The sequence below is a fragment of the Saccopteryx leptura genome, chromosome 1 (genome assembly GCF_036850995.1).
Source record: "Saccopteryx leptura isolate mSacLep1 chromosome 1, mSacLep1_pri_phased_curated, whole genome shotgun sequence".
Lineage (NCBI taxonomy): Eukaryota > Metazoa > Chordata > Mammalia > Chiroptera > Emballonuridae > Saccopteryx > Saccopteryx leptura.
The window spans coordinates 270097516-270112234 of record NC_089503.1 but is presented as its reverse complement, the minus strand read 5'-3'; the positions used below and the strand labels follow the sequence as shown (position 1 = coordinate 270112234).

The following is a 14719-nucleotide window of genomic DNA, read 5'->3' as shown; positions in this document are numbered from 1 at the left end:
ATACTTAGCACCTTCCCATGTGTTTACTGGCCAATTCTATATTTTCTTTAATGAAGTGGCTTTCCATTTTTAGCAAACTTTTCTATTGGGTTACCGGTCTTTTTAAAAAAAATGAATTTGTAAAGCTTGATATAGCTTTTATTTTTATTTTTGAAGATATGTCATCTCCTCCTGTGTGTGTTGTTTTCAGTTTCATGGCATTATCTTTTATGAATAGACATTCTTAATTTAAATACAGTTCATATTATTCTATTTATCTTTGGCCTATTTTAAATCTTTGCTGTCCTGGCCAGATAGCTCCATTGGTTAGAACATCGTCCTGATATGCAGAGGTTGTGGGTTTGATCCCCTGTCACGGCACATGTAGGAACAGATTGATATTTTTCTTTCCCCACTCTTCTCTCTCTAAAATCAATAAACAAATTTTAAAAAAAAAGAAAGAAAGAAATCTTTGCCTACCCCAAAAATGTCTCCTGGGTTTTCTTCTAAGCATTTTTGTTTGTTTGTTTTACCTTTTCTGGTAAAATCTTTTGAGTTTGTCATTTATTTAATATACAGTGTGAGGTAGAAGTAAAGCTTATTTTTTTCCATATTGTGATTCAATTGACTGAACACCATTGACTGAAAAGCCCATTTCCCGCTCTGCACTGCACTGTCTTCTCTGTGATAGATCAGGTGATTATATACATGTGAGCGGTCTTTAATTGTAACAGGGCACTTTTTGCATTCCATCATGCATTTGTAGTTGTCTTCAGCGGGGAGATTAATGTGACTCACCTAGTCCCCACTGTTGGAAGTTGAATGTTCTTGTTCACTGTTCAGCCCTCTGCAACCCTCTGGTTCCACTGGTCAAAGCCAGTGCCATCTTTATTGTTGCTAATTCTACTGGACACCTCTAGGTCCCTATACTGTTACTTCTTCTTTTTTTTAAATAAGATTTTATTTATTCATTTGAGAGAGAGAGCGAGTGAGGAGAAGGAGCAGGAAGCATCAACCTGCAGCAGTTACTTCTTGAGTATGTGACTTGACCAGGCAAGTCCCGGGTTTCAAACCAGCGACCTAAGCATTCCAGGTCAAGTGCCTTATCCACTGTGCCACCATAGGTCAGGCCACAGTCACCTCTGTCCGTTTCTCACTGACCTTCTTACCTAGCCCTTTTTAGCAGGGTTCACAACGCCCTCACAGCGTGGTCCCACTAGGCTCTCCATCCCCCAAATTCTCTTTCTCCTTCTGTTCTCCATATTCTACCTAGACTAACTAACACACAGTCTCACCTCTGGGCTGCCTAGATGCTCTCCTGGCCTCCCACCACCTAGATAACTTCCATTGCTCTGCATTTCTCCACTCATCACTGTTGGCAACAGAAGTGTTTTTTTTTTTTTGAGACTCCAGCCTGGGTCTGGACCCTCTCCTGTACCAGGTCACCTGTGTTTGTGCATTTCCTTATCACAGAACTTCCCACTGGGTGCTGTAGCTTTCTGGCTCTCTCTCTCTCTCTCTGGTTGTACAGGAGCTCCTGCAAAACAGGTCTTTATCCCATTCCTCCTTCCTGGTGACCCCCAACTCTAGAGGTGGACCTACCATTCTGTGTAGACAGTACTGTGTTTCAGACAGCCTGGGTCAGAGATGAGCAGACCCCCCCACCCAGCCTGGTCATCATAGACAGCCAATGGACTACACTCTTCAGGGGACCAAGGCACACATCCTGCTCAGGAAACCTAATTCCTGGAGACCTACAGGGTTGTGCTCAGAGGGCCCCCTGGAACACACCTAGGGCACATAGTGCCGAGGTCAGAGACCCCCCCCCCCTCAACAACTCCAAATGCACAGGACAGGTACACCCCTAGGACACACAGGTGGACTTACCTGGCGCCCAGCCTCATTGTTGTGGCGGTTCATCGCAGAGCGGGCATCGGGCCTGTTCTCCCGTGCGTCTGCAAACTCCCGAGACACCATCCCTCCAAACTCGATGTCCTCGCTGCAGCCACCCCACTTCCATCCATGGCCCGGTGAGCCCTGGTGACGGCTGCTGCATCCACAGACGGCAGCAGAGCCCTCGGCGCAGGAGCGTGTCACCGCGAAGGCCACGCCAGCCGCTGCGATGGCGTGCACAAAGGCGGACTCACGGGTGGCTGCAGAGACAGGCATGCGGTCAGTAGGGTGGAATGGGGCAGGGCAGGCTTAGGGGATAGAGTTTGTGTCTCCAGAGGACCCAAGGAGGAAAGAGAGCTCCTCCAAAGAAAGTCCACTCAGGGCAAAGGAACCCAAGAAATGATGCCAGATGGCACTTGTGGTAAGGAAGAGCAGGATGATGTAATCAGAAACATGGATCACAGGGAATTCTGGTGAGGACTTTAAACACTGCTGGCTGGAGGGAAATGGGAGTGTCCTTTGGAAAGCAGTTTGGAAGCTTCTAAAAACATACACATACCCCGTACCGTCTGACATTGCCATCACCTACTGGGTACTTACCCCGCAGAAAGCCCACATTGATGCAAAGACCAGGAAGCAAATGCCAGGGTTGCTTTATTTGTAACAGCCCAAAGTAGGAGCTTCCAAATGTCTAGCAACAGGTAAATAGATAGAAAACTGTGATATAAGATAACTAAGTGCTGGAATGTAATATCCAAGGTGGTGACTGTAGTCACCATTGCTGTAATTTATACCTGAAACTTGCTGAGAGTGGGTCTTAAGTGTTATCATCACACACAAGAAATAGTAACTATGTGTGGTTGATGGATGTTAACAATACTTCACAGTATCTACGCACATCAAATTATTATGTTATACACCTGAAACTAATACAATGTATTTGTCAATGATATCTTCATAAAAAATATTGTGGCATTTTCATAAAATGAAATTCTATTTAGCGGTAATTGGAAAAAGAGTATGGCTTCAAAATAATCATGCTGACTGAAAAAAGACCACCCTGTGGCCCTGGGGTGCAGCCCTCCTGCCCAGACTTCCTGGAGCTTCCAGCAGCTCTAGGACATGCCCAGAGTGTGGCACTGGCCCATGTGCTGCTACCTATGCTGTTATTATGCCTGCACATCCTCCCCTTCCATCACCCTGGACACCAGGCACTGCCAGTGCACACCTCATCTGAGGGCTACCTGATGCCTGCCCCAGGACAGCTTCCAGGCCCCCATTAACCTGGAGGCTGGTATTGGGGCTACCTGGACTCTCGCATGTAGCCTCTTGCTTTCACACATGGGAAACTGAGTCAGAGGAAGTAACATTGATTTTGCAGAAGGGAAGTGTGGGCGGGCTGGAGCTTAGGAGGAAGAAGCAGGTGAGGCAAAAGGATCAGACCGAGGTGTATACTGGCGTCCAGGGAGGCCCTGAACCTCGCTGGGCAGGGGAGGTGTAGCCTGATCCTGATAGACAGAAGCATTGAACAGCTGGTCTTGCAGGACAGTTAGGAAGCACAGAGGTGAAGCAAGGGTGTGGGTGTTCCGCTGGGCTGGCAGGACCTGAAGGAAGCACAGGACATGGAGGGAGCAGCCTAGCACCTCCCAGCAGGACTTGACTTGAGGGGAAGAATGCACCGCCTCCTGGGTGTGTGCAAACATTCAGAGTGGCTCCGGGTTCTGGGTGAAGGGGGTGGGACTGCCCTGGTTCCCCAGGTGAGCTGATAGAACTCACTCCCTCCTCAGCTCACCATTCCACAAGCTTGCATATGGAGTGCCTGCTGTTTGCCAAGCCCTGCTGGAGAAACAAACAGCAGGGAGCCAGATGGCCTCATGGAGGTTCCCCCGCAACTAGCAGGAATTAAAAAAACTTAGCAAAAAAAAACTCCAAAGGCTTTGGAGCCCAGCAGGCCCAGGTTAAACCCTAACTTGGCTCTGATGGCTAGAGTGCCATAGGTGTCTTTGCTTCCCTTATGTGGGGTCCTGCACCCCACCTTTCTGGCTCTGGCTCCTGTCTCTCTTCAAGCCCTAGGTTAGCAGGAGGGAGAAGGGAGCTGGAGAGATGTGGGAACAAGACTGACTAGGGCACTGGGCAAGAGAGTGCCCTGTGGTGTTCCCCTAAGCTCCTCCTGGGCAGAGGCACAGAGGCAGGCCTGGACCCTGCTGGGCTCCCACTGGCCACGGGAGAGGAATGGGGAAGGACTGTTGCTGTCTCCTCAGCCCACCTCAATGCCCAGGGACTTTTCTTCTGGGAGGGATATGAGGAGGTGGGCTCCACCCTGGGAGTGAGCAGAGGTTTCAGGTTGCTTCCAGGTTTGCAGCCAGGAACGCATGCCTCAGGCCCAGGTGTTCACATCCCACCCAGCTTCATTTACACCCATAAACACCTGCTACCAAAACACTGGCATTTTCACAGATACCGAGAACATGCGCAGGCTGTGTTGCAGGAAGCCCTCTGCACTGGCCTCCCACTGGTCATCTGGCCCCACTTCTGCTTTTAATGACTTTCCATAAATTTGCCAACACTTTCTGACAGCCCAGTGCAGGCCCTGGCATCCCCTGTCCTCCCTCTGCTCTGACCAGAGCAGCCCTCGACTCTCCCTGCTTTGGGGAAGCTCTGCGCCACACACCCAGGCATACGCCCCACAAAGCCTCACACTGCCAGCTCAGGACTGCCCCAGACTGAAAGCTGCTCTGGCCTGGGGTGTGAGGCGGCAGGCCCATCCTGTCCACCCAGCACTTCCCCAGAAGTACAGCCCAGGACCAGGACCAGAGGGAGCACCTGGTGGGACCTGCACGCTAGCCTCCAGCTTCCTCCCCTACTCATCTGTGCACCACACACACGGACACACAGACATACAATAGATATACAAACACACATGCACACATGCATGAAACACACATGCATGCCCGTAAAAACTCACAAACAGACACACACACACACAGACATTCACTCACATACACATGGCCACACAGCCACACATACATACACACCCACAGACATACTCTCTCTCACATATAGACACACAAACATACATGGACACACCTGCAAATACACGTACACAGAGACACAGGCAGACCCAGACACACATACCCATAGACATACTCTTTCACACACTCATAGACACCAACATCTATGCATAAACACACACACATACATGCACATATATATGCACACAAACACACATACACAGGCTGTGGGCACAGCGCTTTGTCCACAGCGCTTTCTCTGGCTCTGCCTGGCCCCTTGTCGAGTTCTTGACGCTATGTTCTTGTTTGACTGAACACGGGCTGACTCCTGCCTGTGTATGGCCCTCCCAGGACTGTCAGCTACTACCTGGTCTCCAGCTACGCTCAGCTAGTGTCCTTCCCTCAGGTTTCTCTAGCTGTTCCAACGCTCATGTGGCACCTGTCTTACTCCCCACTGTCTGGGGCACAGGATAGGGTCCTCTGGCCGTGATGTCTGCACATGGTCTACTCTTGGCAACTCAGGCTCTCAGGCACCATGGGAGATCCCTCCTTGGTCTAGAAGTCCCCTGAGGCAGGGACTATGTCATGCTCATCTTTTGTTTCCAAGCAAGAGCACCAGGCTGTCACAAAGATGTTTGTTGAGGAGCAAGGACCCGGTTTGAGGACTGGGTGGGGCCCTGGGCTGAGGCAGGTTGTTCAGTAGGGTCTGAGACCATCTGGGCAGGTCTACCCTGTGGGGCCTGGCTCTTTGCCCCTCCCCAGTCAGTTTGTCCTTGAACAGATCCAGGAGAGTTCTCCTCATCCTCTCCTTTCTCAAGTACCAGCCAGGCAGCTGCCTTCCCAAGACTCATGAAGCCTCCTCCCTCTGTTTCTTACATAATACAGTGGACCAGTTCACAAGCAGGACTGCAGCAGCCTTATGCTGGCCCAAGGCATCTGAGTGAACAAATGCCAGTATGTGCTGAACACAGATCATTTCCCTTCCTGTCCCTACACTTAGCAGAGCCCTTATTTTGTGTTGTCAAGGATGAACGCTGCCTCCTCCCCACTTCTCACACCTTCGGCTCCCAATTCCTCCTTTCCTTTCCCCTGCAGGGCTAGCCTGATGCCTCCTTGCCCGCTGGTGCAGCCCGCGTTAGGGGCTGTTGTTGGGATGGCCCATGGACTCCTGGGGGCCAGCCTTCCTGGCCACCCCTCCCACAGCAGCTCAGGGTACAGGGCAGAACCCATATGTCCTGGGCTCTCCAGGGACCCCCCACACACACACACAGCCTGGTGCCTTCCTCCACTGCACCCTCTTACTCTCAGCTGGTTAAAGACCCTGGTCACCATCCTCAAGGGTCTCTAAGGCCTGAATACTCTCTGCCAGCCCCAGCAAAGCTTGCCTTACAGCCCAGGGTACTCAGGGCAGTCTCCTATAGAAGGACCCTAGCTGTGCCTCTGCCTCTTACCCTACTAAGCCCCTCTCCACCACTCCCCTCTGGAGATAAGGGGAGAGCAAGCAGGGATCTTGCCCCACAGCCCACAACAAGGGCTTAGAGATCCCTGCTTATCAACCTCAGGCAAATAACCCAGGTGGCCAGACACACTGAGGAAAAGGCTGTGTGGGTGGGGGTGGAGGGTTGTGGGGGCTTCCCCTTGAACTTGGAGGAAAACAAACTTCATTCTTGTCCAGCTCTGTCGCCATCTACCTGTGCAATCCTGCACACATCCTCTCATCCACTGAGGGCCTCAATGTCCCCTTCTGCCAGATGAGGAGGGGCCTCTCATATAAAGCGCTGATAGCTGAGGATGCCATGGTGGTCTTCAATGTGCTAGAGGAGGAAAGAAACCTCTGCGCTTCATGTTTCAAAAACACATGATATGGTTCATACGGGCAAAGAAAGTCCACTTTAAAACTGAAGACACAGGCCTGAACAGTTCCCTGAGCTACTGATCCAGCACCAAGTAAAAACTGTGACTGCGCTGGAGAAACCAGGCATGGCCACCTCACCAGAGGGACCAAGGTGGCCACACCAGCACGAGACAGACGTGTATACCGTGCACTTCTCCAGACAGATGGCACTCTGAGGACATCCCATCACCTTCAAAGGCATTCCCGCTGAAGACGCGTAACTTTGATCTCATCATCAGGAAACTCAGAGACTTGGGCAGACTTTCCAGTCTCAAGGGCATGAAGGACAAAGGCCAGAATAAGATCCTGGACAGAGAAGGAACAAGTGAAAAAGTGGGTGAAACCTGGGTAAAGTCTGGAGTTTAGTTAATGGTGATGAAACTTAGTTTGGATGGCTGCAGCTGGGTTTGTGTGACATCACAACCCTGAGAGAGGCCGGGGAGTGGGTTTGGACTCATTTCTGCAATGCTTCTGTAAGGTGACAATTGTTTCCAGAGGAAAAGTTAAAATGCATCTTGAGGCCATGTAGAAGGAAGACCTTTTAACCCAGGAGCACCGAGCAGGCTTCTGGGGATTCATAACGCTCCTGAAACTGTGAGCAGGAATGGCAGCACATGTCTGGAAACTCCACCCAGTTTCTAGATAGAGAACCCACTGCCTTTGTCAGATTTCCACAAGGGTTTGAACATTGAGGTCATTACCTACTGGCTGGAATGGCCTCAGTGTACAGAGGTTATAGGTGGGGAGGGTCTCCAGCCCAGGGGCTGCCCCAGTCACAGCAAAGTTCTTATCCACAGACAGCACAGCTTCTGTAGGGGTTCCTATTTCTGTTTACACAACAAAGTAGCTCCTGAGGAGGGGCTGGGGAACCATCTTGCTCTGGGGAGACACCTTCTTCACCAGCAAAATGCCTTCTTTCCAATGGGCTATATGAGGTTAAGAGAGAAGGAGACACAGGCTACTGAGGGGAGAGGGAGTGCTTAAGAACCAGTGCTGCCAGTGTGTCATGCCTCTGGAGTGGAGCCTAGATAAGCTTCTGAGAGAGAGAGAGAGAGAGAGAGAGAGAGAGAGAGAGAGAGAGAGAAAGGGAGAGAGAGCGGGAAGGAGGGAGAGAGGCAGAGACAGGCAGGAAGGAAGAGAAATGAGAAGCATCAACTAGTGGTTGAGGCACTTCAGTTGTTCATTGATTGCTTCTCATATGTGCCTTGACCAGGGGGCTTCAGCCGAGCCAGTGACCCCTTGCTCAAGCCAGAGACTTTGGGCTCAAGTCAGTGACCTTTGGGCTCAAGCCAGCAACCACAGGATCATGTCAATGTCCCCATGTTCAAGCTGGGGACCCTGTGCTCAAGCCAGATGAGCCTGCGCTCAAGCCAGCAACCTTGTGGTTTCGAACCTGGGCCCTCAGTGTCCTAGGTCAACACTCTATCCACCGTGCCACCACCGGTCAGGCTAGATAAGCTTCTTGTGCTACCTCAGGTCTGCATCCTTCAGGCCCAGAACTCTTATTCCCACACTGTGATCAGGCAGGGAGAATTAAGGGAGGAAATCACATGACAAAATCATTTTGTAAGACAATATCTTCCAGTAGGAAAACCATCTTCCTGGTTGTCTTACTAACTTAATGAGACTTAATGTTGTCTCACTAACAATTATTTATTGAGTTCATGCAAACTACCAATGATCTAACCTCCCTTCTACCCATCTCCCATCCATCTACTACCAACCATCTATTCATCCATCCACCCGCCATCTATCCTTCTTCTATCTATCCATCAACCCTTTTATCCATCCAGGATCTGAGAGTCTATAATGAGATATACAAACTCAGAACTAAGAATACGAGATGAGTAAGATGCAAGGTGCCTATTCTTAAGAGCCAAGATAAGAAGAATTCTGAAACAAAGTGGGTTGCTGCTCCATGTAATAAAGCTTCTAACAACCCATGCTTTCAGAAGGTGAAAGAGCTACCTGTCCCACTGGCAATTAAGCAGAAGCTGGATGGCTGACCTATTGTTAGGTGGAGAGAATCTTTGCAATGGGAAGAAGGAAGGTGAACCAGAGGAACCCTTCCATCCCTTTAGTAGCCAGCTCTGCTGTTGTCAGGTTCCTTGCTTTGGGCTGTGTGGAGTCATCTGCCTTTGGGAACTTACAGTTAATGAAGGAGCGAGTAGGGGGAATATGGCCATACAGTAGGCCTGGCAACACGAGCTTTGGGGCAGGCCTGGGAGGGAGGGATGGATGAATGGGGGGTGGGAGATGTATGCATGGTAGAGGGATGGATAGGTAGATGATTAATGGATAGATGATAGATGGGTGGGTGGTGGATGGATGGGGAGCATCTGGTACAGATGAGGGAGTCCTGTGTGGCAGGAGTTGGGCATCTGAAGGAGGGCAGGAAGAGCTGTCTGGTGGAACCCACCACAGACAAGGCCAGTGCAGCCCGAGGTGTGGGCAACCAAGTGTCTGTCACCTATGAGTTGGGCTTTGGCAGTTACATCACCAAACTCCCAGAACTTAGAACTAAAGGGATCTTAACAATTCTCTTGTTTCCAGGAGCTTGTCAAGTAATCAGAGACCATTTGAGGACTGAAAGAGAACTGCCACATGGTGTTACTTTGTCACAAGAGGGCAAAACATATAAAAATGACTCTTATCATTCCAGAAAAGGACTTCGTCAACTCTAGTTGCTTCTCATAGGATCCTCGACTGGGGGCAAGCCTGGGCTTTCGAACTGGTGATCTCAGCATTCCAAGTTGATGCTTTATCCACTATACCACCACAGGTCAGGTTCAGAAGAGGAGTTTTTTTTTTTAACATCAAAAAAAGCTCTATTCCTAAAGTCCTATATATTGAAGAAACTTTCAAAAAATTATTCCAAGGATCTTGTCTTTCATATTTCATCACAAAATTGGCAGAAATTTATTGAACACCAACTATGTTATAAGTGGAGACGAAGGCCCCATTCTCTGTTCCCAAGCTGACCTTCCCTCAGGGAGGTCACCCAGGAGGCTGTTTCAGTCAGACTGAAAGGAAAGGACAGCCTGGAGGCCAGTCTGCCCCAGACTGTGAACCCTTTGTCACTGATGAGAGAACCAGCCCAGACAGGGAGAGGAGTGCTCTGCTCGGCCCCAGCATGTGGAGGCTCAGAACAGGGCAGCCACTGGGCCGGGCTGCACAGCAGTGAGTCGAGAGCCCAGACAGAAGGTCCTGAGAGGCTTCTGCACTTCCAGCAAGGGGTCCCGAGACTCCACCAGACTGTGTCTGTGGCTGCAGCCTTAAGGAGGCAGGAATCCCACTGACCCTGCAGGGCCCACACCCCACTGCCATGGTGGGGTGAATGAATACCTATCTTTTCTCTCCTGGGAAAAGAAGACTGTAGGGTGCTAATATTGGATGAGGAGTAGGGGTTTCTGAGACTAGCCCATTGACCTGAGGAGAAACTGGAGCGGACTTTCTGAAGGACAAGAGTAACCCCAGGCAGTGGAGGTCCCTGGAAGGGGACTGTGGTTCAAACATGGCCTCTGAACAGTAAGCTGAATCTCCTGGGATGTTCTGTCTGTGGGGTCCACTAGATGGTCTTCTTGGGAAGCTCTGCAAGGACAAGGTCACCCAAGCCCTGTGTCACTGCAGGTCTACCAGTGGGCTTGAGGCCACAGTTCTGAAGGACATCTATATCTGTAAAATGTTCCAGGTGATTCTCATGCATCCCCAACTTTAGGGCGGTAATGCTGGATGAAGAGGAGGTGCTCCTGGGATGAGCCCCCAGGCACCATTACAGCCTCATATTTGTAAGCCTCCTTCTCTTGATGGTGGCCAGACCCAGCCGCTGTGTGGAAGGGGAGGAGCTCACCTGGGGGTCTCTGGCACACTCCCTCTCCCCGCTCAGGTTCCTATTGTGTGCTATGTGTCTCTGGCCTGTTCCATATGTGAAGTCAGGCCCTTGGTTACTGACCTCTGGGACTCAGGGGCCTGGCTATTGTCATCTGGTGGCCAGGTGGAGACTCAGCCAAAGGCAAGGTTGGGTGTGACTCCCTTAGGAGCTGTAGGACCCACTCGTCAGAGTGTCTTCTTGGCTGACCTCCTCCCTCACATGGGTGCGGCCCTCCCCGCCACCCACCAGACTCCTGGGCTCCATCTCTCCTCTGGGCAATGTTAACCTTCAGGCTTCCTTGGGGTCCTCCGTGTGTCACGTTGCCCCTGCCTGCCTACAGACCTTCCTTGATGGATCATGGAGAGAACTGGAGTGCCCTCAACCATGCTGTACCCTCAGCCTCCCTCTAAGGGCCTCCCAACCTCCCCAGGTGGCCTAGGGCCTTATAGGGTCTTCTTACCTGGCAGGTGAGAGGCCCAAGGCACTCCTAGAGTGATCATTGGGTTGGCATCTCTCCCTCAATCAATGCCCCAAGACTGTGGCCCTGCAGGGCCAAGACTTGACAGTGTCTCCCCCTCCACAATGATTACCTTCCCTGGCCCCAAAATGAGGTGGGCAGCGGTGGTGGTGGTGGGGTCTCAATGGCATCTGGTAATCCTGCTTCTGGGAGCCACCTGAGAGAGGAATGCGGCTGGCGTCCCACTGTGGCCAAGGCTCCTGACACTGCCGCACTGGCAGCCCTGCCAGTGTCCTTTGATTACCTGCTGAGGCTAATGAATTTGGCTTTGTGAGCCACTGTCACGCCGCGTTAGGCCCACAATGGCGAGCGATATTTTATATGAATTTCCCCCTCATCTGCGATTAGGCCATAGCAGGCTGGTCATAGCAACCGGGAGGTATGTGCAGGGAGCACTGTTCACACGCTGAACACGGCCCTTGGGCGTGTGAATCCGGCAGCATTTTCCCTTGTCTCTGTGTTTAATCTTGTCGTCCTGGCGGGCACATTGTGCTCTGAGCCGGGCACAGCAGGGCATCATGGGGTTTCTCTGGCGCCTTCACCCCTCCCACTGGGGAAAGTTAATGATATAGGAGGGAGCTCCCACCATCGAGCACAGAAACACTTTCCGATGAGGGTCAGAGGTTGCAACCCGAGCTGGGAATGCTGATCCCCTCCAGGCCTTCTATTTAGGCCCCTCCTGTGCCCTGCGCCCAGCTCGTGCCTGCATCCAGCCCTCCCAGGGAGGCAGCAGACCACCTCTTGGAGCCTGGACGGAGAGCTCTGCCAGAGAGGGGACAGGCTGTGCTGCCCCCATCCTGCTCCTCTCCAGCTCAGCCCCACAACAAGAATGGGGAAGATTGGGGGACCAGGCACATACCAGCTGAGAACTTCATTGACACCACAAACCTTGCATGAGGGGCTTAGAGGTCCTGGGGAACCAATCAGTACTCTGAAGTGACAGGCTCCTGACTCTATTAACGCCAGAGGCACAAAGCTCGTGAAAGGGCATGGCCTAGTTCCTGGGGTCACTGAAGGATGCAGCTGGGGGTTACTTCCTATTGTGGATAACTCACCCCTCATGACCCCTTCCATTGCTTTTAGGTGAAATGCCCCACCTGGATGGGAGCTCTGCTCCCCACAAATCCATGTTCCCCAGCAGAGTCCCTCTTACGCTTGGACCCTAGGCTGGCCCTGTGTCACTGTGCTCCCTAGATTCATGGCCTGGTTGGCTTTCCTTCAGGGCGTCTGCTCAGGCTCTGAGCTCGGAGACCTGCCTTTCCTGCTTTGTGCCCTCCCCACTCCTCCACTTCATGGGTCAAGAAGGGGTGTTGGCCAGCTCTGGGGAAAGCAGACATTTCAGGTGTCCAGAGCCCTGCTTGGGATAGGGAACAGATAAGCTAAGCAGCAATTCTGCACCAGCCTTTATGCACGCAAAAATTCTTCACATGCTTTCTGCCCCATGAGGCAGGTTACACGGTCCTACTGCTTTGTCCCAAGCCAGGGTTCACCTCTACCTCCCAACTCCACTTACCCTGCCGGCATGTTCTAGGGGTCCAGCCACAGACCAAGCAGGTGGCAGGTAGTGTGTGTGCACATGTGTGTCTGCATGTGTGTGTGCTAAAAGTAGCAAGTGTGACCATACACTCTTCCCCTCATATCTTTTTTTTTTTTTTTTTACAGTGACAGAGAGTCAGAGAGAGGGACAGAAAGACAGGAATGGAGAGAGATGAGAAGCATCAATCATCAGGTTTTTGTTGCGACACCTTAGTTGTTCATTGATTGCTTTCTCATATGTGCCTTCACCATGGGGCTACAGCAGACCGAGTAACCCCCTGCTCAAGCCAGTGACCTTGGGTCCAAGCTGGTGAGCTTTGCTCAAATCAGATGAGCCCGCGCTCAAGCTGGCGACCCTGGAGTCTCGAATTTGGGTCCTCCACATCCCAGTCCGACACTCTATCCACTACGCCACCACCTGGTCAGGCATTTCCCTCATATCTTTTTTTTTTTTTTTTTTTTTTTTAATTTTTCTGAAGCTGGAAACGGGGAGAGACAGTCAGACAGACTCCCGCATGCGCCCGACTGGGATCGACCCGGCACGCCCACCAAGGGGGATGCTCTGCCCACCAGGGGGCGATGCTCTGCCCCTCCGGGGCATCACTCTGTTGCGACCAGAGCCACTCTAGCGCCTGGGGCAGAGGCCAAGGAGCCACCCCCAGCATCTGGGCCATCTTTGCTCCAATGGAGCCTCGGCTGCGGGAGGGGAAGAGAGAGACAGAGAGGAAGGAGGGGGAGAAGGGTGGAGAAGCAGATGGGCGCTTCTCCTGTGTGCCCTGGCCAGGAATCGAACCCGGGCCTTCTGCACGCCAGGCCAACGCTCTACCACTGAGCCAACTGGCCAGGGCCTCCCTCATATCTTTATACCCCCCATACACACTCACACACATTCAAACATTTACACACACATGCCCACACACAGTTGGGCCCCTCTCCTCAGCTGGCCGGGTGGTATGAAATTCTGTTCAATGAGGCTGCCACAGTAGGGTGGTGGTGGGAGTGGCAGGCACCCTGTGAACCTTACCCTAAAGCTTGGTTGACCTCTGACACAATTAGGATTGCTCTGACCCTAATCCAATCAGATGGATTACAGCCAGGGGGTGGGGGGAAGCTGAGGTTCTCCATAATGGCCTCGAGGAGATGGCCTCTCTCTGGGACCCCGGGATCCTTCACTACACCTCTGAGCCATTCACCACAATCATCAAGCCACTTCTCAGCCCCATGGAAAGTAAGGGAGGGGGGCTGCTTCTGTCCCATTTAGAACAAGTGGTGAGGGGTGGGGACTGATGCAATTGTAATCTAGCAGAAAGGGGAGAAGGTGGGATATGTAAGAGGGAGGAGGGATGGGACAGACTGGATAGGGGAGCCAGAGGGAGCAAAGGACAGAGGCAGGAGCTTGGATGTGGGGGAGTGAATGTGAGGAGAGTAAACTTGGGGGTGGGGGTGGGCATGGGGAATGGATGTGGGAGTGTGGAGGAGTGGGTGTGAGGGCATGTGAGAGTGGGTGTGGACTTGCAGATGGTAAATGTGGGGAGAGCTGACATGGGGAGAATGAACATGGGAAAGTGAAGATGGGGATGTGAATAGGAGAGATCAGCCACAGGGAAGTGGTTTTGGGGGCATGGATGTGGGAAGGGTGGCTTGGGGTGAGTGGACATGGAGTAGTGAACATGTGGGAGTGGGTGTAGAGAAAGTGAATGTGGGAGAGTAGACATGGAGAGAGTGGATGTGGGGGCACAGGGGGTCAGAACACTGAGGCCAGGTATCCTTGTGGCTTCTGGTGTTTAGACTTTACAGGAGAGGCTTTGAGAAACTTGGGGGATGCAGAAGAGCTGAAGGAGGCTCCCTAGGCCCTGGGCACCTTCAGGTTCAGCTCTTCCCTGGAGAGGCCCTGCTGACTCCACACGGTCTGGGGCACCCTCAGTAGTCCTGGCCAGGCCCCTCATTTTGCCTCAGTTTCCTTACTTAAAACCATAGCTCTGGCCTGACCAGGCGGTGGCGCAGTGGATAGAGCGTCG

The 14719-nt window shown here is 52.0% G+C and overlaps 1 protein-coding gene across 1 annotated transcript in view; it reads right to left on the bottom strand.

Annotated features, from left to right (window-relative positions):
- The window catches only part of WNT3A (Wnt family member 3A), a 47879-nt gene that overhangs the window by 7859 nt on the left and 25301 nt on the right, over nt 1-14719 (bottom strand). Inside the window, exon 3 of the mRNA XM_066352840.1 lies at nt 1867-2132. Coding sequence (XP_066208937.1) covers nt 1867-2132 — 266 coding nt within the window. The remainder of the gene's footprint in view (nt 1-1866; nt 2133-14719) is intronic.